The sequence below is a fragment of the Moschus berezovskii genome, chromosome 11 (genome assembly GCF_049115385.1).
Source record: "Moschus berezovskii isolate FMDL1 chromosome 11, NW_MosBer_1.0, whole genome shotgun sequence".
NCBI lineage: Eukaryota > Metazoa > Chordata > Mammalia > Artiodactyla > Moschidae > Moschus > Moschus berezovskii.
The window spans coordinates 106,700,113-106,725,674 of NC_142470.1; the positions used below are offsets into that span (position 1 = coordinate 106,700,113).

The following is a 25,562-nucleotide window of genomic DNA, read 5'->3' on the forward strand; positions in this document are numbered from 1 at the left end:
ACTTTGTGGCCACACTTCGTGCTATGTGGGATCTCAGCTCCCTGAGCAGGGGCTGAGCCCGCACCCCCTGCACTGGGAGCATGAAGTCAGCCACTGGACCGCTGGGGACGCCCCTGGGCATGAGCATTCTTTGTGGGGAGGGGCGGCCTGGGCCTGCGTGATGTTCAGCGGCATCCCTGGCCTCTACCCACCTGATGCCACTGGTACCCTCCCCACCAACTGTGGCAATCCACGATGCCTCCAGACCTCGCCAAACATCCACTGAGGAGCAAAACTGCTCTCAGTGGAGAGCTGCCAGTTAGAGGTTGGAAAATGTGGCCTGAGAGAAGAGAGGCAGCAGCCCAAGTCAAGCCCCGCGCCACAGACGCGACGACAAAGTCTGGTATCAGGGCCAGGCCAGCGTCACCAATGAGCGACAAGCTTCCCGGCCAGGCTCACAGTTCACCAGGGCGTCCACACTTACGAGATCGCTTAGATTTGTGTCCGGTCGGGAAATTTTTCAAAGGGCTTCAGTTCCCCACACCCCTGGGAGGTGTACAGGGGGAAATATTCTATTAGTATCCTCGTTTTCTTGTTCTTGTTTAGTTGCTAAGCCATGTCGGACTCTTTGCGACCCCATGGACTGTAGCCCATCAGGCTCCTCTGTCCGTGGGATTTCCCAGGCAAGAATACTGAAGTGTGTCACCATTTCCTTCTCCAGGGGATCTTCCCGACCCCAGGATCAAACCCACATCTCCTGCACTGCAGGCAGGTTCTTTACCACTGAGCCACCTGGGAATCAGGGAGACTGAGGCCTGAGAGGGTTTGATGTACCAAAGCCACCCAGTGAGCTAGTGGCCAAGCCAGGCTGGAGCTCCCCGCCAATGGAGCTGCCTAGAGATAGACACTGGTAGGACTGAGAGGAAGGTCTCTCAAATTCTGCATCTACTTCTAGAAGCCTGTGTCCCCAGAACTCAAATCCATTAGTTCCTAACAATCCCCAGGGGCACCATCTGGTCTCTTACAGATGAGAACTACGGAGGCTCAAAGAGGACAAGAGACAACATCCAATTAAATGCACGTCTTCTTGGGGGGTGCCCTCTTCTCTCAGTGCCAGCTCACATCCAGGTTGGGGCCCAAGGGCCTGGGCTCCTCACAGCCCATGACAGTCCCTTAGACACTGCCTGGCCAATGGGCCCTTCCAGGCACTTAGCTGGCCTCATTGCCATCAACACTGACCATCTGGTACTCCGAATTCCCTTCCTCTGATGCAGGAAGAAGTGGCTGATCTGAGTGAGAGAATGTTTTCAACCGTGACTCAATTCTGCTATTAAGAGTAATCATCCTCAAATTACTGGTGATAGCCATGGTTCACAAAGTTTGTGCATTTACTACACACCAAGAATGATCCTGAGGGCGTTAAAGCCTTTCCTCAAGTAGTTCAAAGTCTGCTGCAGCCCTACGGGGCGGGGGGGGCAGGCATTATTATTGGCCCCACTTTACAGATAGTCAGGCCAAGGCTCAAACAGGTTAAGGGGATTTACGGCCAGTATGTGTGGGTGATAGGAGATCCGAGTTCAGGGATCTCTGGCTGACTCTGAGGCTCCGTGCACCTCCCACCGCATCGGGACCCCAGAAGTCAGAGGGCATGAGTGGACAGATATAACAGAAAAGACAAACTTATTAGAGCCGGAAGTGGGCTTCTCAGCAAGTCGAATAAACCACCTGTGCTCTTGCACGTCCGATCCACCTTGTAAACAAATCCTTCTTAGAAATTGCAAAGGTAAACTTCAAGCTCCCAGAGCCACAAGCGTGCTGGGCTCCCTTAAGAAAAGTGTGTAGTGTCAATAACAAGTAGAGAGAGGCTGGCTGGTTGTCCCGGGAGGGCCCAGGAAACGGAGGAAGAGTAAGGTAGGGGCCTCAGATGCCCGAGTACCAAATCCCCCCTGCCTACAATGCATCCACGTGGGGAAAGGACAGGGTATGGGGGTGCACTAGTGCACACAGGAGGCATGGGCTCTGAGGGCACCGCTGGGTGAGATGCCCGCCTACCCCTACCTGTATTTCCCATGGAGGTGCCTGTCACAGATTCTTCGTGCCAGGGCCAGGATCCATCCAGCCAAGTGTAGGCCCAGTTGGGGCAATTATCTTCCCAGTGAAAGTCGCTCAGTTGCTCCAACTCTTGACTCCATGGATTGTAGCCCACCAGGTTCCTCTGACCATGGGATTCTCCAGGCAAGAATACTGGAGTGGGTTGCCATTCCCTTCTCCAGGGGATCTTCCTGGCCCAGAGACTGAACCTGGGTCTCCTGCATTGCAGGCAGATTCTTTACCATCTGAGCCACCAGGGAAGCCCATCTCCTCCAGCTACAATGTGAAGTTCAAGATGGCACCTCTGAGAACCACCTCCAGCAAGTCCCCTCTCTCAGGGTCTCCTGAACTCACCTTGAAAAGGTGTGATGCAGCTCAGTGCCTTCTGAAGGGCACCTGGCCACGGGCTTCAGATAACAAGTCAGACCTGGGCTCTGAATGGAGCCGGGCCTTGCTTCCTGGCCCTGGGGCCCCTTCCTGCCCTCAGCAGCCCTTTGCAGCGTGGTGGGGGGCACATCCCTAGGCCAGAGGGTGTGCAGGAGAGTTCAGAGGCAAGGGCAGTTTCTCGATCCTCCCCTCCCTGAGCCTCTGGGTTTTAGTCCCAGGAGCTGGAACCTGGCAAGGTCAGCGGAGTGCTGAGGCAGGCAGGATGCCCATCCTCCCCTGAGGACCGCAGGGATGCACAGGTGACGGAAAGAAACCCGGCCAGCCCCTTCCCCACAGTCCAGAGGGATAGGACACAGACGATAAGTTGCAGCTCTGGTGGGTCAAGGTCCCCTTTCACAATGGATGTGCCCTGGAGGGGCTTCCTCTCCTAACCTGCCCAGAGGTGGGTGGAAGATACTGCGTCCGGAAGCAACTCTTAAGGGTACCTACGTGTCAGGGGAAGCCAGGGACACCGTCAGTGTCTGATTTAAGAGTCTGTCTGTCTCCTCGGTTAATATTTATTGGGACAAAAACAGTGGCGCCTGAGGGTTGGTTACCCATTCCTGAGTCTTGCCTGGGGAAAGGGGACTGGATGTGGGCTACGGGTGAAGGGCCGGCCTCATCACGAGGCAGTGGTTTTGTGTTACTCGCTGCTGCAGTCAGACGCCCTGGCCCGAGGGTCGTCCCTGTTGTCTTCACCCTCTGCCACCTCCCACCGCCGGGCGCCAAGCTCACCGGGGACGGCTCGGACCGGCGGGCCTAGGACAGCCGGGGATGCCAGCTCAAGGCTTCTCCAGGGATCTCGCTTACACCCATCTCGAACACCGCGGCTGCACCAGCTCTGGGGCTTTTCAGTCTGAGCCCTCTATGCGCCCTTAGATTCAGACCAACCCTCCGGAGCCAGGAGGGGGCGGTGGCCGAGGCGGGCAGGGCCGCGGAGCACAGCGTCCCCGGGGACCGCTCCTCGCCGGGTGGACCTGGGTACCCGCACCCCGGAGCGAAAGTGCTGCTCTCTCCCCTCTGACCGCCGGCCCCCGGCGCAAGGGGCGGATGGCCATGCGTTACCTTCCATGGACATGGGCTCCAGGATGCCGAACTGCTTGAGGACGGCGATAAACAGCAGTACCACCACGGCCATGGCGCACAGCTCCATGCCCTGGATGCCCATGGCGGCCCGTGCTGCCTGGGGCCCGGGCGTGCCCCTCGCCCTCACGCTGCCTCCGGAGGCACCGGGGCCGGTGCAGCCCGCCCGGCCTCTAGGGGAGACCGCGGCTCACATGCCCCCGGCAGGCGGGGCTGCGGGCGGCGGCGGGGCCGGGGCCCCGCGGAGGGCGGCGGCGGCGGCGAGCTGGGGTCGGCCCGGAGGTCGGATGCGGAGCGGCGACAGAGCCGGAGCGCAACTTTCCAAGTCAGCCGGCAAACTTCGAGGCGCGGCGGCGGCGGCGGCGCGGAGCGCAGCTCGCGTGGCCAGCGCTGGCCAGAGGCGCCTCCATGCCCGGAGCGGGCGCCGCGCCTCTTTCGGCCCCTCTCCAGCCCCAAGGGCTCCAGGGCACGGGGGCGCGGCGGCGGCGGCGGCGGCGGCGGCGGCGGCGGGGGTCCCCAGCGCTCCGGGTCGCCCCAGCCTCCATCGCGGCTCCCCGCGCGCTCATTGGCCTAGGCGCGGCGACCACCAGGGGAGGAGTCCCCTGCAGGCCCCCTCCCACCCCCCCACACACCGCGCGCGCCGGGCCGGGAAGGGGCGGAGGGAGGCGGCCCCGCCCCGCACGGGCCAGCCCGCAGACGGGGCCTGGCGCAGCGCCCGTGCTACCCAGCCAGCCCCCGCGTGGCCGGGCGGTCCGCGGTTTTACAGAATCGCTCGTGCAGGGTGGGGCCGGGTGGCCGGGGAGGGAGCCGGGGCCGGAAGGGAGCCGCAGCGCCACTCCCCGGGGGCAGTCGGGGCTCCACTCTCCCGACGGAGGGACGCGGAGCCTGGCCACTGCCGCTCTTCGCCCGGCGGGCCAGGACACAGCTGGCCTTCGGAGGATCCGGGAAGCCCTCTCGCCCCAGGGTATTTCCCACAACCGTCAGTCCACGGCCGGAGATTGAACTTGGCCCTGGTCTGGCTTCCGTGCAAAAATGGAAAAGTTGGTACTCAAAGTTCTCGAGTTCTTGCGCTCGAGGCTTTAGGAGGGAGTTGGTCTTTGGCATTAGAGTCTACGAAGCTGAGTTCAAGGCATGACTTTGCTGCGTGACCTTGGTTGAGTCAGGGACTTGCAGCCTCCTCTTCCTCGTCCACGAACAGGGGCTGGTGCCGGCCTTTCCGGCTGTGGGAAAGAGCCGAGCGGATGTCAAGTGCTACGCGCGGGCAGTTCGAGGGAGTGCTAAATCGTTTGTGGATCGCTTTCTTCCTGCCAGGGGACACAGAGTAGGAAAGGAAAGCCACTCAAAGGAAGGAGAAAGAAAGGGGAGAGGTGGGGGCGTGGCAGGGCGGAGCCCGGAATTCTCCTAGCCCCCAAACTCCGGGACTTGGAGGCCGAGGCCGTGCTCTCTGCTGCCCTCCGGCGGGCGCTGCGCGCGCTGTGCGCTCACCAGCCCAGGACTCCGAGCGCCGCCACGGTGGGCTGCTGTGAACACCTAAGTTCTCGTGTTCTCTGGTTTCTTAGTGGAGGGGGAAATCCAGCCCCGGACCACGCCCGTGAAAGTGAGCCCTGTTTGGACCTAGCGCTTGAACAATAGCGGCTTCCATTTATGGAGCCTTTGCTACCCGCTCTTTCATTCAGCAAATACTGAGCGTGTACTGCGCCCTAGGTGCAGAGGGTTGTGGCATGGCGGAAAACCGCAGCGTGCACAGCCAAGGGCCCTGCTGGAACTGCAGGCGAGCCGAGCCTTTAGGTTTACCCCTTAAGGGGCATTCCTTGTCTCCCACTTTACAGGTGAGAACACTGAGACCTGGAGGGTGACTTATGGAAGGGGACACAGGTGCACCCCAGGCCTGCTGACTTCCAGAGCGGACGCTGTCCTAGGACAGGGCACTGCTTCTGCTGGAAACTGAAGCAGAGGAAGGCCTGGCGTCTCTGTCTGTGCAGTTCAACCTCACTGTTTAACACACGTGGGTAAAAGACTGAGTTATTGGAGATATTTTTAAAGAACTGTAAATCCGCAGCGTTCAATTCCACTTAAGTGGGCATGTGGTGAGTCTCCACTGACCAAAGGCAAGAGGTCTAAGTGGTTCTGCTGGAACCCACGAGTTGCTTGTGTGTAGTAGTCTAGAAAGGTTAAAAAGCCTCCCGCCATCTAATTTACACACTTCAGTGCTGAGCAAAGTCTAGCCAGCTTCCCAGCTAGTCCGCCAGTCCTCACTCAATAGCCTGGTTAAGAGCCCAGTGGCATGAAACCTCCCTAAGCCTATTCCTCATCCATAAAAGAGGTTTCCGTGGTAGCTCAGGGAATAAACAAAACGCCTGCAGTGTAGGAGATGTGGGTTCAGTCCCCGGGTGGGAAAGGTCTCCTGGAGAAGGAAATGGCAACCCACTCCAATATTCTTGCCTGGAGAATTCCATGGACAGAGGAGCCTGGCGGGCTACAGTCCACGGGGTTGCCAAGAGTTGACTGAGTGACTAAGCACTCTCACATGCTTTCACGAAAGGGGTGGCGGCGGCGATGATCCAGACCCTACAGGGGCTTGTACAGAATTGGATAATACAAGGCCTGGCATCTGTCGCAGGCTCTGATGGCCCGTGTTCTCCGAACAGGGTGCCAGACCTAAGACAGACGGAGGGCAGGGGGCAGAGAAGAGAGCAAGCAAAGCAAGCCATCTCGGGGTGAGGGGAGTTCCTCCTGAGCTGCCCTGACTCTGCTTCCTGCCTCAGTTTCCCCTGGTGCTCCCAAACACCTCCCCCATGAGAGCTTCAGTGACTACCCATAAACTCCGAGCTAGAAACCAGACATCGATCCCTGGCTGTGCAGCGTAAAATATTAACGACGCCTAAGTGGGTACCAGGGCCGAGAGGAGAATGTCGGTTTGCTTGGCATTAGCAGCCCAGGCCAGGGGCCTAATGGATGGGAAACTAACTGCCCTGCTCACTCAGTAGCCTGGGGCCTGCCAGCTTAGGGGCCGACCCAAGCCCACTGAGGCTGTGCCAGTAGCACTCTCAGAGCCCACTTGCCCAGGAACTGGAGCAGGGAGCTGGCAGACAACCCTCCAAGTCCCATACATCCTCGCCACACCCATGAAGGGCCAGGCTAGGCCTGGCCGTTTCCAGCTGTCTCTGGCTCCCTCCCAGGGGGCATTTGCCCTGGCACTCATTCACCCCTCCTCACCCCCTAAAGGCCTCAGGAGGCAGAAAGCAAGGTGGGTGTTGGCTGTGCTCCCTGATGCCCGCTCTCTGCCTTAGGGAGGGGCAGGCTCAGGGGAGGAGTGCAAAGAGAAATCTCTGCAGGGCAGGGGGCTGAGGGTGGCCGCAGAGGTAGGGACTCCAGGGGCGGCTGGCTCTTCCTCAGGAGACAGGGGAAGGCGGGCAAGGCGGGGGGTGGCTGAACCCTCACTGGAGACCTCACAGGTGGTATGGGAGGCCCCAGAGGGACTGGTTAATTTAGAATGTTTTAGAGACCCAGCTGCTTCGGGGCTGGGTGGGGTGCCCTCGAAACCTGGGCTTGTACCTCGCACCTGAGGTGATAGTCTTCCTTTGGCCTGGAATATTTTTTTAACTTTTAATTTGGAGTATAGCCAATTAACGATGTTGCGAAAGTTTCCGCTGGACAGCAAAGGGACTCAGCCGTACATATACATGCATCCATTCTCCCTCAAACTCCCCTCCTATGCAGGCCGCCACATGACATTAAGCAGAGTTCCCTGTGCTGTACAGTAGGTGCTTGGGATATTTTTGATGCCACTCCAGTTCTACCACCAGGAAGCCACCCTGGAACCCTGCACTAACCCCCCGCATGAACCCTGTCTCCTTTGAACCCCCAAGGCCTCTGCTGCCTGGGCCACACCTTCTGTGCTGCGCGCTGGCTGTCAGCCCGACACTCCCCTGTCATCCGTGGCCCCCTTTTCTCACCGGCTGCCCCACCCACTCTCGTGAGCTCAGACCTGCCAGCTCGGCCAACGTTCACGGGCGCTGCCTGCCTACTGTTCCTGACTGCCTACCTGCCCGAGGATTTCAAGAGGTCTTCCAGCTCTTAAGGGAGAAATTGGGATGCACACATGCTGTTCAAGAGACCCATTTCCTGCAGACAGCCCAGAAAGTTGTTCCTGTCCCAACTCTCTGGAGGGCAGGCCTTCCTTGGTTCTGGTGCATTCTATTGGGCAAAATGGGCATCATGCAATTTAGTCATCCTTCTCATATTTCATAACAGCCGGATGAGAATGCCCAGGAATGGAATTCCACAGCCAAAGAAATGCCTCTAAGATTCCTCCCTGTGGTGTCCCTGGGCTCCTAAAATGCAGTGCAGCCAAAGCTGATCATGCAATCTCACCCCAAACCAGTCCCTCAAGTTCCCTGTCATGGCTGCTCAGGCCCAAACCCTGGTTCTTAGACTGGGCTCTGCCTGTCCCCACTCCTGCCCATTCTGTCACTCAGCCCTGGCACCATGCCTCTTTCTCTTCCATCTCTGTTCCTAGTTGCCATCAGCCTGGCCACACCATCATTCCTTTCTCCTGGACTCCCGACACTGCCCTCCAAGCACCCCCCCCACACACTCTGGCCCTGCCAACTCTGTCCTTCTGTCTCCGTTCAGCAGCCAGAGTGATCATCTCAAGGTGAACATCAGGTCCTTCTCTTGCTTGAAACCTCCAGTGGCTCTCTGACTCAACCCAGGTTGTGTTTGCCTGCTCGGTATTCCTCCCTCTGATTTGGTAGCAGCACCCTGATTTCTGGCAGGCAATTTCAGAGGTTTGGGGACATGACTGGTCCATGAGCAATGATTCTTCTTTTCCAGCTCCATAATACCACTGAACTACCATGTGACTGGCTCAGGGACGGGCACCACATGGGGGCCAGGGTGATGAGAGGCCTCCGTGGAACTGGCCCTGGGACAAGAGAGAAGCACTCTCTCTCACTATGACAGACAGTTGGCCATCCTGCCACCATGTGAGGACAGCAAGCCTGAGAAAATGGAGCGAAGGGTGGAGAGGAAGAGGCTGAGTCCTGCTGACTGTTGTGTGCCTGGATCCAGCTGTCCCTGATGGCACATCCAAACCTATTTATTCCAGTTAGAGGAGCCAATAAATCCCCCTATTGTTGCTTAAGCCTATGTGAGCTGGGTTGCTGTCCCTTGTGACCAAGATGGTCCTGATGAATGAATTGTCCACAACTCACAGACCAAAGATCAAAATCCCTAACAAGCCCCATGAGAGCTGCTGGCATCTTCTGAGCACTTACCAGGCACTTCAGTATAACTCGTCTCCCTCATTCCTCAGATTCCGATCTCTTGACAAGAGGAAGACATTAAAGCACAGAGTGGTTAATGCTTTGTTGAAGGGCACACAACTGATAAACCACAGTTTTAGGATTTGAACCCAAGCAGTCCAGCTCCACAGCCTGTGATTTTTTAAAAAGCATTTACTTATTTGTCTGCATTGGGTCCTAGCCATAGTGTACAGCCTTCTGGGGATCTTAGTTCCCCAGCCAGGGATCAAACCCGTGTTCCCTGCATGCGAAGGCAGACTCTTAACCATTGAACCACCAGGGAAGTTCCCAGAGCCTGCGATTGTAATTCAGCACCACCTTATCCCTCTAGGGGCTTTCCTGGTGGCTCAGAGGTTAAAGCGTCTGCCTGCAATGTGGGAGACCCGGGTTCGATCCCTGGGTCGGGAAGATCCCCTGGAGAAGGAAATGGCAACCCACTCCAGTATTCTTGCCTGGAGAATCCCATGGATGGAGGAGCCTGGTGGGCTACAGTCCATGGGGTCGCAGAGAGTCGGACACGACTGAGCAACTTCACTTCACTTTCACTTTGTCCCTCTAGACCCATATGGTCAGACTCCTCCACCTCTCCTTTGCTCACACAACCCCACCCACGCCTGCAGCTACAGGACTCCCCCATCCCCAGGTCTTTGTGCAGGCTCCTCCCTGAGCCAGAGTGCCCTCCCTCCTCCTCCTCTTCTTCACCCACCCTAGTCATTCTTTGAGTCTCAGCTTAATGTCCTGTCTACAGAGGTGACTTTCCTGGCCTCCTCCCCCTTTTTAGTCTCTACATTCAGCTGAGACTGGTCATGTGAACCAGGGCCAAGTCCCTATTTGCAACCCTGACCTGTTGGCAGACTTGGCCAAGGCATTACACCTCTCGGAGCCTTCTTTCCTATTTGCAAAATGGAGTCACTTGATGACATTTACCTGCCTGTCACATTGTGAGCTGTGAGCATCTGACAAGCTGATGGATGTGAAAGCTTCCTAAGACACACATGAGGGACCTGAAGGAGCTTCTTTAGGACCACCTAGGGAGGAGAAGGCAATGGCAAGCCACTCCAGTACTCTTGCCTAGAAAATCGCATGGACAGAGGAGCCTGGTGGGCTGCAGTCCATGGGGTTGCTACTAGTCAGACACGACTGAACAACTTCACTTTCACTTTTCACTTTCACACACTGGAGAAGGAAATGGCAACCCACTCCAATGTTCTTGCCTGGAGAATCCCAGGGACGGCGGAGCCTGGTCGGCTGCCGTCTATGGGGTCACACAGAGTCGGACACGACTGAAGCGACTCAGCAGCAGCAGCAGCAGGCAGTAACAGAAAGGGGGTCCAGTGCTCTGTGCCTTACTTCATTGCCCAAGCCCTCCAATCGAACAGACCCATGGGACCACACAGAACCTAGTCACATAATCTCTGTCCCAGCCCAACTTCAGATGAAATGTGAGAGATTTATGGCCACAGGTAACAGAAAACCTCCATTCATTAGCTTAAACCACAAGGAACTGTATCATGTCACACACAGGAAGTCCAGTAGGAGGCTGGCTCCAGGGACAGTCAGTTCATATTCAACAGTACCTTTAAAGATCTGATTTCTTGTATCTACCTATACTGCAAGCCACAGAGTGTCTGTCTTATCCACAGCAGACTGACCTCATGATCACAAGATGGATGCCTAGTTCCAGACATCACACCCTGGCATATCCTGGAAAATAAGAAGGGACCATCTCTTCCTATGTCTCTTACTTGTAGCAGGGAAGACTTTTCTGTAAACTTCTCATGAACAATCCCTCATGTTTCATTGGCTGGAATTGTTTCACGTGCCATCCCTAAACCAGTTGCTAGCAAGAGGAGTGAGAACGCCAGTATAGCAGAGACTGCTGCAGAAGCTGTAAGAGAGCGAGTGGCCCTCTCCAAACAGGGAGAAGGTAAGCAGGATATTGAGGCAAACAAGCAACACTGTCTGCACAAAATCCTTCTGTTTACAGTACCTAGGCCCAAGGTCTTACCCATCTGCCTGTGGAGTAAAGAGATATTAAATAAAGAGAATCAACTTCCTCCAATGCAGAGTTTTAAAAAGGCTCAGATTGTGTTTCATTGGCCCCTACTGATAGGCCTCTCCGTGGATGGGGCTTAGATAAGTCAATGATGTAAGTATTTATTGAGCCCTTACCCTGTGGATAAGCCCTTACCCTGGTCCCGGTGAGTGTTTTGCAGAGGAATTGGCTTCTTTAAATATATATATATTTTATTTGTTTATTTACTTATTTATTTGACTGGGTCTTAGTTTCAACATCAGGTGGCCAAAGTATTGGAGCTGCAGCTTCAGCATCAGTCCTTCCAATGAATGTTCAGGGTTGATTTCCTTTGGGATTGACTGGTTTGATCTCCTTGCTGTCCAATGGACTCTCAAGAGTCATCTTGAGCACCATAGTTCAAAGTCAGGCTGCACCTGATTCAAATTGTGGCTTCTCCACTTATTAGCCATGTGATCTTAGGCAAGTAACTTAGCCTCAATTTGATTCCATTTCTGCAACCATAAGTGGGAATGGTGATATCTATATCAAGTGAGTAAGAGGGTAAAATAAGCACATGTAAAACACTTAGAATGGTGTCCTTTGCCCATTTGAGGGCTGTAGCTTCTGTTGTTATTACAGAAAAAGGATTTATTGCACATCCTAATGATGCTCAGAGGCCAAGGAGAAATATGGGTGAGCTTGAATACGTCTGTGTTTTTAACCATACAAATGCCTCTATCTCTCTCAACTCCCTTGAGAGCAGAAAAGGAAGTTCCAATCATAATGGAATAGCTGGCATCAGACCTCTTACCATGGAAAACAACTGGGAAAAAATGTAAAACAACTCTACGCAGGCGTTGGACAGCAATTAACACAGGGTAATGGTCCTTGAGAGACAGAATCACATTAAATGATTCCAACATTCATTTCATCTTTATCCCTGAGCATATTTTCCAAAATGCTAAAAAAGTAAAATCTCCCAGCACTGGTGGTCACACTGGGTAAAGGAAAAAGAAATCAAAGTTCAGAAGTGCTTCAGTGACTGTGACTTAAGGAGGGCAGGGATCTGGAAAGGAAGAAGCCACAGTGAAGGATCAGCCCCCAAAATCTACATGAAACTCTTCCCTGGTCCTTAGTTCAGGTTGTGCATGAACGGGGGACTTCAAGAGGACTTGCTGAAAATAGCTGCCAGGAAGACTGATTGCTGAACAGAGATTCCAGAGGCCACACAGCTCCAAGGAAATACCGAGGTTCATGCCCAGCCAAAACGGAGGACACTGGTGAACCTCTGTGCTTTCCTTTGAGATCACGAAAGCCACACTTCAGAATTAAGACCATGCCTTAAGAAAACAGCTACACTCTATAAATAAGGGGAAAAGCTGAAACAGACCTGCCTTAACAAAGCCAAAAAGTAAACTTTGACAGAATTAGTGTGATTTGCCAGGAATTTAACTCCCTGCCAAAACAAAGCTTGACACTCTCCACAGGAAGATGAACTAATCCAGAAGACCCACGGCATCCCATTTACAGTGTTTGCCTTGCAATGAAAGGCTGTTAAACATAAGAAGGAAAAGGTGGCCGATCATGGAGTTAACAGAAACAGAACCCAGAGGTGACCCAGATGCTGGGGTTAGCAGATGTGCGTGAGTGCTCAGTCACTTCAGTCGTGTCTGGTTTGCACCCCCAGGGACTGTAGCCCACCAGGCTCCTCTGTTCATGAGGATTCTCCAGGCAAGAACACTGGAGTGGGTTGCTATGCCCTCTCCAGGGGACCCTCCCAATCCAGTGATCGAACCCTCGCCTCCTACATCTCCCTCATTGGCAGCTGAGTTTTTTTTACCACTCGTGCCATCTGGGAGGCCCGGGGTTAGCAGATAAGAACTTCAAAGTAACTATAATTAATAGTTTTATAAATGGAAAAAGAAATGAATGAGATGAATGAAAAGATGAGGTTTAAATTTTAACAGAGAATCGGGATCTTGCGTCAGGGTTTGGTAAGGGAAGCAGAACCACCATCAGGGAAATGGAACAGGGCTTAATTATACGAATGAATCACCATATGGTCAACACCGAAATCAGATTGATTATATTCTTTGCAACCAAAGATGGAGAAGCTGTATACAGTTAGCGAAAACAAGACCAGGAGCTGACTGTGGCTCAGATCATGAACTCCTTGTTGCCAAATTCAGACTTAAATTGAAGAAAGTAGGGAAAACTACTAGACCATTCAGGTATGACCTACATCAAATCCCTTATGATTATACAGTGGAAGTGAGAAATAGATTCAAGGGATTAGATCTGATAGAGTGCCTGATGAACTGTGGACGGAGGTTCGTGACATTGTACAGGAGACAGGGACCAAGACCATCCCCATGGAAAAGAAATGCAAAAGAGTGAAATGGCTGTCTGAGGAGACCTTACAAATAGCTGTGAAGAGAAGAGAGGCGAAAAGCAAAGGAGAAAAGGAAAGATATAAGCATCTGAATGCAGAGTTCCAAAGAATAGCAAGGAGAGATAAGAAAGCCTTCCTCAGTGATCAATGCAAAGAAATAGAGGAAAACAACAGAATAGGAAAAACAAGAGACCTCTTCAAGAAAATTAGAGAGTCCAAGGGAACATTTCATGCAAAGATGGGCTCGATAAAGGACAGAAATGGTATGGACCTAACAGAAGCAGAAGATATTAAGAAGAGGTGGCAGGAATACACAGAAGAACTGTACAAAAATGATCTTCAAGACCAAGATAGTCACAATAACGTGATCACTGACCTAGAGCCAGACATCTTGGAATGTGAAGCCAAGTGGGCCTTAGAAAGCATCACTACGAACAAAGCTAGTGGAGGTGATGGAATTCCAGTTGAGCTATTTCAAGTCTTGAAAAATGATGCTGTGAAAGTGCTGCACTCAATATGCCAGCAGATTTGGAAAACTCAGCAGTGGCCACAGGACTGGAAAAGGTCAGTCTTCATTCCAATCCCAAAGAAAGGCAATGCCAAAGAATGCTCAAACTACCACACAATTGCACTCATCTCACACGCTAGTAAAGTCATGCTCAAAATTCTCCAAGCCAGACTTCAGCAGTATGTAAACCGTGAACTCCCAGATGTTCAAGCAGGTTTTAGAAAAGGCAGAGGCACCAGAGATCAAATTGCCAACATCTGCTGGATCATGGAGAAAGCAAGAGAGTTCCAGAAAACATCTATTTCTGCTTCATTGACTATGCCAAAGCCTTTGACTGTGTGGATCACAATAAACTGTGGAACATTCTGAAAGAGATGGGAATCCCAGACCACCTGACCTGCCTCTTGAGAAACCTGTATGCAGGTCAGGAAGCAACAGTTAGAACTGGACATGGAACAACAGACTGGTTCCAAATAGGAAAAGGTGTACGTCAAGGTTGTATATTGTCACCTTGCTTATTTAACTTCTATGCAGAGTACATCATGAGGAATGCTGGGCTGGAAGAAGCACAAGCTGGAATCAAGATTGCTGGGAGAAATATCAATAACCTCAGATATGCAGATGATACCACCCTTATGGCAGAAAGTGAAGAGGAACTCAAAAGCCTCTTGATGAAAGTGAAAGAGGAGAGTGAAAAGGTTGAAGCTCAACATTCAGAAAACGAAGATCATGGCATCTGGTCCCATCACTTCATGGGAAATAGATGGAAAAACAGTGGAAACAGTGTCAGACTTTATTTTTTTGGGCTCCAAAATCACTGCAGATGCTGATTGCAGCCATGAAATTAAAAGACGCTTGCTCCTTGGAAGGAAAGTTATGACCAACCTTGATAGTATATTAAAAAGCAGAGACATTACTTTGCCAACCAAGGTCCGTCTAGTCAAGGCAATGGTTTTTCCCGTGGTCATGTATGGATGTGAGAGTTGGACTGTGAAGAAAGCTGATCGCTGAAGAATCGATGCTTTTGAACTGTGGTGTTGGAGAAGACTCTTGAGAGTCCCTTATACTGCAAAGAGATCCAACCAGTCCATTCTAGAGGAGATCAATCCTGGATGTTCATTGGAGGGACTGATGCTGAAGCTGAAACTGCAATACTTTGGCCACCTCATGCGACGAGTTGACTCACTGGAAAAGACTCTGATGCTGGGAAAGGTTGGGGGCGGGAGGAGAAGGGGACGACAGAGAATGAGATGGCTGGATGGCATCACCGACTCATGTGGACATGAGTTTGAGTGAACTCCGGGAGTTGGTGAGGGACAGGGAGGCCTGGCGTGTTGTGATTCATGGGATCGCGGAGAGTCGGACACGACTGAGCGACTGAACTGAACTGAACTGAACTGATACGAATGAATCCTTACACACCTGTGGCAGCTGGGGAAGAAGTCTGTGGAAGGTGGTCCCTCTGCCCATCCCTGAAGTTGCCGGGGGTCAGCAGCTCCAGAAGACAGGGGAAAGAAAAACAAACTGCACATGGAGTGAAGGTAAGGACAAGCTGGAATCCACATCTGCCTCTCACTGCCTCCAAGCCTGACAACATAGACGCCGATCCCGTCTGCCAAACAGCTGCACGTGGCTCAGTATTCAACAGAAAGTGAAAAGTCATACCAAGAAACAAGAAAATACAGCTCATATTCAGGGGGGAAAACAAAACAGTCAAAAGAAACTGTCTCTGGGCTTCCCTGGTGGCTCAGTGGTAAAGAATCCATCTGCCAATCCAGAAGATATGGGTTTGATCCCTGATCTAGGAGGATCCCACGTGCCACGGAGCAGCTAAGCCCGTGCGGCACAGCTCCTGAGCCTGGAATCCACAACCACTGACCCCGAATGTCACAGCTACTGACGTGCAAGTGCCCTAGAGCCCATGCTTGGCAACGAGAGCAGATGCTGCAGGGAGCAGTCGGTGCGCAGCAGCTAGAGAGAAGCCCTGGAGTAACGAAGACTCAGCACAGCCAAAGCAGTAAACAAAACATTCCGGACAAGGGAAGACACCGTCTGAGTGTCATGGGGTGCCAGGCTTCGCAGACAAACACGCAAAGCAGTTATTAAAATACAGTCAAAGAACTTATGGAAACCCTATTTTAAAAACTGAAGGAAAATATGACTGATGACTTAGTGGATAGAGAATCTCGATAAAGAGAAAGAAAATATAAAAGAACCAGATGGAAATTCTGGAGGTTTAAAGTCACGTAACTGAAATTTAAAACTCATTAGAAGGGTTCACCAGCAGATTTGAACTGGTAGAAGAATCAGTAACATTGAAGACCGATTAATAGAAATTACTAAAACAAAAGAACAGAGAGAAAAATGAACAGTCTCAGATACTTGTGAACAAATATTAAACATACCGGCATATATGTGATGAGAATCCCAGAACTGGAGAAAGGAGCAGAAAAAATATTTGGAGAAATAATAGCCCGAAGTTCCCCAGTTTAATGGAAAACATAAATCTATGGATTCAAGAAGCTCAAATAATCCAAAATATACTCATGAATATATCCACACCTATACACATCATTGTCAAATGGAATACAAAGAAAAAAATCTCAGAAGCAGCAAGAGAAAATGGACACATCATATACAGATGACAATATGAATTTAAGCTGATTTCCCATCAAAATTATGGAGGCTGGGAGAAAGGGATAGTTAGGGAGTTTGGGATGAACATGTACACACTGCCATATTTCAAATGAATAACCAACAATAACCTACCATATAGCACAGGGAACTCTGTTCAATGCTACCTGCCTGGATGGGACCAGAGTTTGGGGGAGAGTGGATACATGTGGATGGATGGCTGAGTCTATTCAATATTCACCTGAAACTCCCACCACATTGTTAATTGGCTGCTGTTGCTCAGTTGCTAAGTTGTGTCTACCACCCTGATACAAAATAAGTTTCTTTAAAATGGGGGCTGGAAAGCAGTGGAATGACATAATTAAGGTGCTGAAAGAAAACATAAATTATCATCCAAGAATTCTTTATTCAGCAAAAACTATCCTTCAGAAGGGCTTCCCTGGTGTGTCAGACAGTAAGGAATCTGCCTGCAATGCAGAAGACCGGGGTTTGATCCCTGGGTGGGGAAGATTCCCTAGAGAAGGGAATGGCTACCCATTCCAGTATTCTTGCTTGGAGAATTCCATGGACAGAGGAGCCTGGCGGGCCACAGTCCCTGGGGTTGCAAAGAGTCAGACACGACTGAGCAACTTTCACTTTTCATCTTTCAAAAATGAAGATAAAGACATTCGCAGATAAACAAAGAGGATTCATTACTATGAGAACTGACTAATGAGAAATACATAAGAAAGTCCTTCAGGTTGAAAGAAAATAATTCAAATCCATAGAAGGAAACAAACGGTGCCAGGAATAGTAATTATGTGGATAAATTTAAAATATTGTATAAATATGTTTTAAAAAATTTCTACTCTTAAGTTCTTTAAAAGATATAAGTTTGCATAAACTAAGAATTATAACACTGTATGTTTTGGCTTATAACACTATGTGGATATAACATATGTGATGATAAAAAAAGAAGAGAGAAAAAGAAAACATATTGGAGGAAGGTTTTTATATTTTATTGAAACTAATTTAATATTACTCTGAGGTAAACTGTGATAAATTAAAATGTATACTGTAATCCCTAGAAGATCCACTAAGCAAGTAACTCAGAATAATAGTTTTGAAAATCAACAGGGGAATTTAAATGGTACACTAAAAAAAATCTGTTTTCCACACCAGGTGGCAGTGAAGGAGGAAGAGACCAAAAAGTGACACTTAGAAAACAAGCAGTAAAATGACAGAAAATACAACTGTCACAATAATTACAGTAAATGGGACTGAACTAAAAATGAATGGAAAAAAAACTGGAAAGAATATAAGGAAGATGTGGGCAAAGGACAAAGTTGAAAAAGACTAACAAATGTGTAAACAGAGTCCCAAAATAAGAGGAGAGAGGAAAAGGGACAGAATTAAAATCTGAAGAAAGAATGGCAGAAAGTGTCCCCAAGCTGATGAAAGATACCACACCGCAGTTTCAACAAGCTCAACAAAACCCAGGTGGGATAAACACAAAGAAACCCACAGTTAGGCATGTCATGGCCAAACTGCTGAAAACCAGCAGTGAAGAGAGAACTTTAAAGGCGTCCAGATGAAAAAAGACATCCAGTGGGTGGGGGGAATGAGTGCAAACGACGGCAGATTTTGCAACAAAAACCACAGAAGCCAGAATACAGTGGAATAACAATTTTTCCCAAAGTACTCTAGGAGGAATAATGGGCCAATCTATGATTATATAACCCCCACAAAATAATGTCCTTCAAAATGAAGGATTAAGACATTAAGGGAGATTAAGACATTGAGAGCTTAAACCCGAGAGAGTTTTTCACTTAGACACACTACACAAAGGAGTACTAAAGAGACGAAGTTCCCCATCGTGGAACCAGCTTCTAGGAGTAAGTCTTTGCCCACCACAGGAGTCTCTGGGATCTCTCAGCGTCTTGGCCAGAATCAAGGCCAGTGGTCTCTGGAAGGAAAGAACTTCATGAGGCTTACTTAAGTAGTTCTAGGTCCCATGGTTCTCATGGCCTGGAAAGACTTGGAAAGCATGGGAGAACTGAGAAACCTGACCAAGTACACACATCTCCAGTGTCACCATGTTGGGGGAACCCTCAATGCCTATTTGAGGGGATAACGGTCTTTTGATTGCCCGTTGACCTACTTGATTCCCTCTTGGTCAGAAGGAGAGGATCTCTCTTCATGCTTCCATCCCAGTGCAAGGCTTATCCAAATCCCCATCTATTGCCCCAAGGATTTCAGAGTCTAGTAATACTGAATGGATAGGATACTGAAAGAGGAACTGCCCAGGTCGGTAGGTGCCCAATATGCTACTGGAGATCAGTGGAGAAACAACTCCAGAGAGAATGAAGTGATGGAGCCAAAGCAAAAACTATACCCAGTTGTGGATGTGACTGTTGATAGAAGCAAGGTCCGATGCTGTAAAGAGCAATATTGCATAGGGACCTGGAATCTTAGGTCCATGAATCATGGCAAATTGGAAGTGGTCAAACAGGAGACGGCAAGAGTGAATGTAGACATTCTAGGAATCAGTGAACTAACATGGACTGGAATGGGTGAATTTAACTCAGATAACCATTATATCTACTACTGTGGGCAGGAATCCCTTAAGAGAAATGCAGTAGCCATCATGGTCAACAAAACAGTTTGAAATGCAGTAGCCATCATGGTCAACAAAACAGTTTGAAATGCAGTACTTGGATGCAATCTCAAAAATGACAGAATGATCTCTGTTTGTTTCCAAGGCAAACCATTCAATATCACGGTAATCCAAGTCTATGCCCCAACCAGTAACGCTGAAGAAGATGAAGTTGAATGGATCTATGAAGACCTACAAGAACTTTTAGAACTAACACTCAAAAAAGATGTCCTTTTCATTATAAAGAATGGGAATGCAAAAATAGGAAGTCAAGAAACACCTGGAGTAACAGGCAAATTTGGCCTTGGCATATGGGATGAAGCAGGGCAAAGGTTAATAGAGTATTGCCAAGAGAACGCACTGGTCATAGCAAACACCCTCTTCCAACAACACAAGAGAAGACTCTACACATGGACATCACCAGATGGTCAACACCGAAATCAGATTGATTATATTCTTTGTAGCCAAAGATGGAGAAGCTCTATACAGTTAGCAAAAACAAGACCAGGAGCTGACTGTGGCTCAGATCATGAACTCTTTATTGCCAAATTCTGACTTAAATTGAAGAAAGTAGGGGAAATCACTAGACCATTCAGATATGACTTAAATCAAATCCCTTATGATTATACAGTGGAAGTGAGAAATAGATTTAAGGGACTAGATCTGATAGACAGAGTGCCTGATGAACTCTGGACGGAGGTTCGTGACATTGTACAGGAGACAGGGACCAAGACCATCCCCATGGAAAAGAAATGCAAAAAAGCAAAATGGCTGTCTGAGGAGGCCTTACAAATAGCTGTGAAAAGAAGAGATGCGAAAAGCAAAGGAGAAAAGGAAAGATATAAGCATCTGAATACAGAGTTTCAAAGAATAGCAAGGAGAGATAAGAAAGCCTTCCTCAGTGATCAATGCAAGGAAATTGAGGAAAACAACAGAATGGGAAAGACTAGAGAGCTCTTCAAGAAAATTAGAGATTCCAAGGGAACATTTCAGGCAAAGATGGGCTCGATAAAGGACAGAAATGGTATGGACCTAACAGAAGCAGAAGATATTAAGAAGAGGTGGCAAGAATACACAGAAGAATTGTACAAAAAAGATCTTCATGACCAAAATAATCACGATAGCATGATCACTCACCTAGAGCCAGACACCCTGGAATGTGAAGCCAAGTGGGCCTTAGAAAGCATCACCGCGAACAAAGCTAGTGGAGGTGATGGAATTCCAGCTGAGCTATTTCAAATCCTGAAAGATGATGCTGTGAAAGTGCTGCACTCAATATGCCAGCAAATTTGGAAAACTCAGCAGTGGCCACAGGACTGGAAAAGGTCAGTCTTCATTCCAATCCCAAAGAAAGGCAATGCCAAAGAAAGCTCAAACTACCGCACAATTACACTCATCTCACACACTAGCAAAGTAATGCTCAAAATTCTCCAAGTCAGGCTTCAGCAATACGTGAACCGTGAACTTCGAGATGTTCAAGCTGGTTTTAGAAAAGGCAAAGAAACCAGAAATCAAATTGCCAACATCCGCTGGATCATCAAAAAAGCAAGAGTGTTCCAGAAAAACATCTATTTCTGCTTCATTGACTATGCCAAAGCCTTTGACTGTGTGGATCACAATAAACTGTGGAAAATTCTGAAAGAGATGGGAATACCAGAGCACCTGACCTGCCTCTTGAGAAACCTGTATGCAGGTCAGGAAGCAACAGTTAGAACTGGACATGGAACAACAGACTGGTTCCAAATAGGAAAAGGAGTACGTCAAGGCTGTATATTGTCACCCTGCTTATTTAACTTATATGCAGAGTACATCAAGAGGAACGCTGGGCTGGAAGAAGAACAAGCTGGAGTCAAGATTGCCAGGAGAAATATCAATAACCTCAGATATGCAGATGATACCACCCTTATGGCAGAAAGTGAAGAGGAACTCAAAAGCCTCTTGATGAAAGTAAAAGAGGAGAGTGAAAAGGTTGGCTTGAAGCTCAACATTCAGAAAACAAAGATCATGGCATCTGGTCCCATCTCTTCATGGGAAATAGATGGGGAAACAGTATCAGACTTTATTTTTTTGAGCTTCAAAATCACTGCAGATGGTGATTGCAGCCATGAAATGAAAAGACGCTTCCTCCTTGGAAGGGAAGTTATGACCAGCCTAGATAGCACATTAAAAAGCAGAGACATTACTTTGCCAACAAAGGGCCGTCTAGTCAAGGCTATGGTTTTTCCTGTGGTCATGTATGGATGTGAGAGTTGGATGGTGAAGAAAGCTGATCGTTGAAGAATTGATGCTTTTGAACTGTGGTGCTGGGGAAGACTCTTGAGAGTCCCTTGGACTGCAAGGAGATCCAACCAGTCCATTCTAAAGGAGATCAGTTCTGGGTGTTCATTGGAAGGACTGATGCTAAAGCTGAAACTCCAATACTTTGGCCACCTCATGCGACAAGTTGACTCACTGGAAAAGACCCTGATGCTGGGAGAGATTGGGGGCAGGAGGAGACGGGGACGACAGAGGATAAGGTGGTTAGATGGCATCACCGACTCAATGGACATGGACTGCGGGAGTTGGTGATGGACAGGGAGGCCTGGCGTGTTGTGATTCATGGGGTCGCAAAGAGTCGGACACGCCTGAGCGGCTGAACTGCACTGAATACTGAATGAGGGGTGGACGGCTTAAGGGCGTCTTGCTCGTAGGGCCCCTGCTCCACTGTGACGGAGAATCCCTGTTCTCTCCCTCAGCTGGAGGACTTTCCATCTCTTCTTGCGTCTTTTCTTAACCTTACCCAGCTCCATCCCAGGGGAACCAACCGGCTCCAAAATGACAGGACCAGATAAGGAGAGCCGCAGTTCTCAGCAGCTTCACTTCAGACCCTTAAAGGCTTTGTTTTGTTTTGCTTGTTTGTTTGTTTTTGGCTTTTTAAAACTTATCATCTTAAAAAAAAAACAAACAATGAATTTACTTGGCTGCCCCGGTCTTAGATGTGGCATTTGGGATCTCGCTCCCTGACCAGGGATTGAAGCCAGGCCGCCTGCATTGGGCGCGCAGAGTCTTAGCCACTGGATCCCCAGGGAAGTCTTGAAACCCTTGGATTTTATATAACGTTCACCATGCTGATCTGTGCGTGTCTTTGGGTCCATGTCTGTTTCTCGGCCAGCCTTGGCTTTGCCGCCTGTCTGTGCTGGCAAGAGGACAGCGTGATGGTGAGTCAGGAGTTCCAGGGTTGTGCAGCCTACGCCACCTCCTTGGGCCTCAGTTCTTCACCTCCAAAGTGGGGAAACGTTCTTTAACCCAGGGACACCCCCTCAGATGCTGTCATGAGACTGAGGTGCATCCACGCATGCAAGAGCGTGCCGAGCAATGAGGGGCTCTATGGACTTGCTGGCCAGTGCCGCAGTATTTCAGCGCGGCGCTGAATCAGGGCTGAGTCTCTGCACACAAAAGGTGCCCCGGAAGCATCGCTGGCCAACTTGGAGCCTGCTTGTTCCCCCGGCACTCGTCCCAGTCACAGGGGGTCATCAATCCTCATGGTTTATGACAACGCGGCTAAGTGCTCTCAAATCACATCTTTGTTGCTGATCTGTAAAGATGTCTGGACATAAGTATTTCTTTGTTTGAACTCGAGCCAAGGGCTCAAGGGTATCCTGGGGAATTTCCACCCGGCACTCTGTTTACTCAGCTTCTGTGGTGGCCTCTGGTAGCTCGGGGAGCTATGTTATTACAAATGACCTGGTCAGCTGGATACAGATGAATGACCTGGGAATCAAAACCTTGGGATGGAAAACAGCAGGGGAGAAGCCAGAGCTCCAGACAGGGTGCCGGGGCTGGAAGTCCAGGACCTGAGTCCCATCTTTGTCTCCAGCCTAGGCCTCAAGCTGTCCATCCTCCTCCCTGAGTTCGGGGGAGGGAGGGAATTGGGTAATAACTGTAATAGCAGCATCTTCATCTACTGAGCGCCAGTCTTCTAGGCGCTGACACGTGTGTGCTAAGTCGCTCAGTCGTGTCCGACTCTCTGCGGACCCCTGAACTGCAGCCCGCCAGGCTCCTCTCTCCGTGGGATTCCCCAGGCAAGAACACTGGAGTGGGTTACCATGCCCTCCTCCAGGGTGTCTTCCCGACCCAGGGATTGAACCTGCGTCTCTTGTGTCTCCTACATCAGGTTCTTTACCACTAGTGCCACCTGGGAAGCCCCAGGCGCCAACGTACATAATAGCATGTCATCCTCAACATCCCTATTAGCATCCCCAGTCACAACTGCAAACAACACAGGCTGCACACTTCCCCTACCCACTACTTTCCAAAAGCATCGAGATTGTAACCTGAACAGGTATTCTGAGAAGGTCCCTGGAAATATCCAACTCTCCTTCTCAGAGTGCTGGACTGGCTGAGGGCGGGTACTTGTTTCTATTTTATTAATTGATTAATTTTTTTGGACCACACTGCACAGCATTCGAGATCTTAGTTCTCTGACCAGGGATCGAACATGTGCCCCCTGCACTGGAAGTAAAGAGTCTTAACCACTGGACCACCGGGCAAGTCCCCGAGGATGGATACTTGTGAGGCCCTCACAGAGGACAGGTCAGGGACCAGAGGAGGAAAAATGGTTTTGATTCTTCCTTCAGTCTGGAGAGTCATAAGAGTTCAGAATAGAAGAGGCCTAGGCTCATTCACGCATTACGCATTCAGCATGTATTTTTATTTTATACTTTGTGTGTGGCGGATACAACGGTACATGCGGCAGGCATGGCCACAGGCCCCAAGGAGCTGACATTCTCGAGGGGAGACAGTGAAACAGTTATTACAGAGAAGTAAGGGCTGTGACAGGAGAAGCACATCAGAGGAGCTCCCGGCTGGGACACGAGGCCCAGACCAGTTTCCCAGAGGGAGCCTGGATGGGAAAGGTCTGAAGGCAGGAAGGGTGTGTGGAGGATTCGGGGCGATGGGCCAGGCTATGAAGTTTGGGGCAGAAGGGTGGGCGGTGAGTGGGACTGAAGGTGAGCTGGTGTCATGACCAGAGGGAGCAGGGCCCAGGGAGGCAGGGCCGCAGGGGCCCAAGGCCAAGCCTGAATTGGGACAGGACTTCATTTCTAGGGCAGTGGAGCATTTGGTGTGTTTTGGTTTATTTCCTTTATAGTAACCACTGCAGCGCGTGCTATCACTCAGAAAATGAAGGCGTCAGTCACTCAGTTGTGTCCGACTCTTTGTGACCCCATGGACTGTAGCTCCTTTGTGGGATTTTCCAGGAAAGAATACTGGAGTGTGTTGCCATTTCCTCCTCAGGATCTTCCTGACCCAGGGGCTGAGCCCACGTCTCTTACGTCTCCTGTGCTGGCAGACAGGTTCTTTACCACTAGCACCACCTGGGAACCCCAAATGAAGTTTAATCTTTCAAAACTCTGAATCTGTATTATATACCTGTAACTTATATAATAAGCTGCACGGCGCAGAAGCGGCCAAGAGGAGCTCCCCCACGTCCAAAGTCAGGGCAGCGGCTGAGAGGAGCACCCCACGTCCAAGGTAAGGAGTAGTGGCTGAGAGGAGCACCCCACGTCCAAGGTAAGGAGTAGTGGCTGAGAGGAGCACCCCACGTCCAAGGTAAGGAGTAGTGGCTGTGCTTTGCTGAAGCAACCGTGAAGAGATACCCCACGTCCAAGGTAAGAGAAACCCCAGTAAGACGGCAGGCGCTGAGAGAGGGCATCAGAGGGCAGACAGACTGAAACCACAATCACAGACAACTAGCCAATCTGCTCACATGGACCACAGCCTTGACTACCTCAATGAAACTAGGCCACGCCGTGTGGGGACACCCAAGAGGGACAGGTCATGGTGGAGAGGTCTGACAGAATGTGGTCCACTGGAGAAGGGAATGGCAAACCACTTCAGTATTCTTGCCTTGAGAACCCCATGAACAGTATGAAAAGGCAAAAAGACAGGACACTGAAAGATGAATTCCCCAGGTCGGTAGGTGCCCAGTATGCTACTGGTGATCAGTGGAGAAATAACTCTAGGAAGAATGAAGGGATGGAGCCAAAGAAAAACAATACCCAGTTGTGGATGTGACTGGTGATAGAAGCAAGGTCCGATGCTGTAAAGAGCAATATTGCATAGGAACCTGGAATGTCAGGTCCATGAATCAAGGCAAATTGGAAGTGGTCAAACAGGAGATGGCAAGAGTGAACATCGACATTCTAGGAATCAGCGAATTAAGATGGACTGGAATGGGTGAATTTAACTCAGATGACCATTATATCTACTACTGTGGGCAAGAATCCCTTGGAAGAAATGGCGTAGCCATCATGGTCAACAAAAGAGTCTGAAATGCAGTACTTGGATGCAGTCTCAAAAACAACAGAATGATCTCTGTTCGTTTCCAAGGCAAACCATTCAATATCACGGTAATCCAAGCCTATGCCCCAACCAGAAATGCTGAAGAAGCTGAAGTTGAACGGTTATAGGAAGACCTACAAGACCTTTTAGAACTAACACTCAAAAAAGAT

The 25,562-nt window shown here is 50.0% G+C and overlaps 1 protein-coding gene across 2 annotated transcripts in view; it reads right to left on the reverse strand.

Moving 5' to 3' along the window:
* The window catches only part of KCNIP3 (potassium voltage-gated channel interacting protein 3), a 97,882-nt gene that overhangs the window by 22,934 nt on the left and 49,386 nt on the right, over positions 1-25,562 (reverse strand). The window contains exon 1 of one of the 2 annotated variants that reach the window (XM_055400507.2): positions 3,562-4,059. The exons of the other annotated variant lie outside the window; for it this stretch is intronic. Within the exon in view, the coding sequence (XP_055256482.1) occupies positions 3,562-3,664 (103 nt within the window). The 5' untranslated portion in view covers positions 3,665-4,059. Of the gene's footprint in view, positions 1-3,561; positions 4,060-25,562 lie in introns of those variants that run through there. 2 annotated transcript variants of the gene reach the window in all.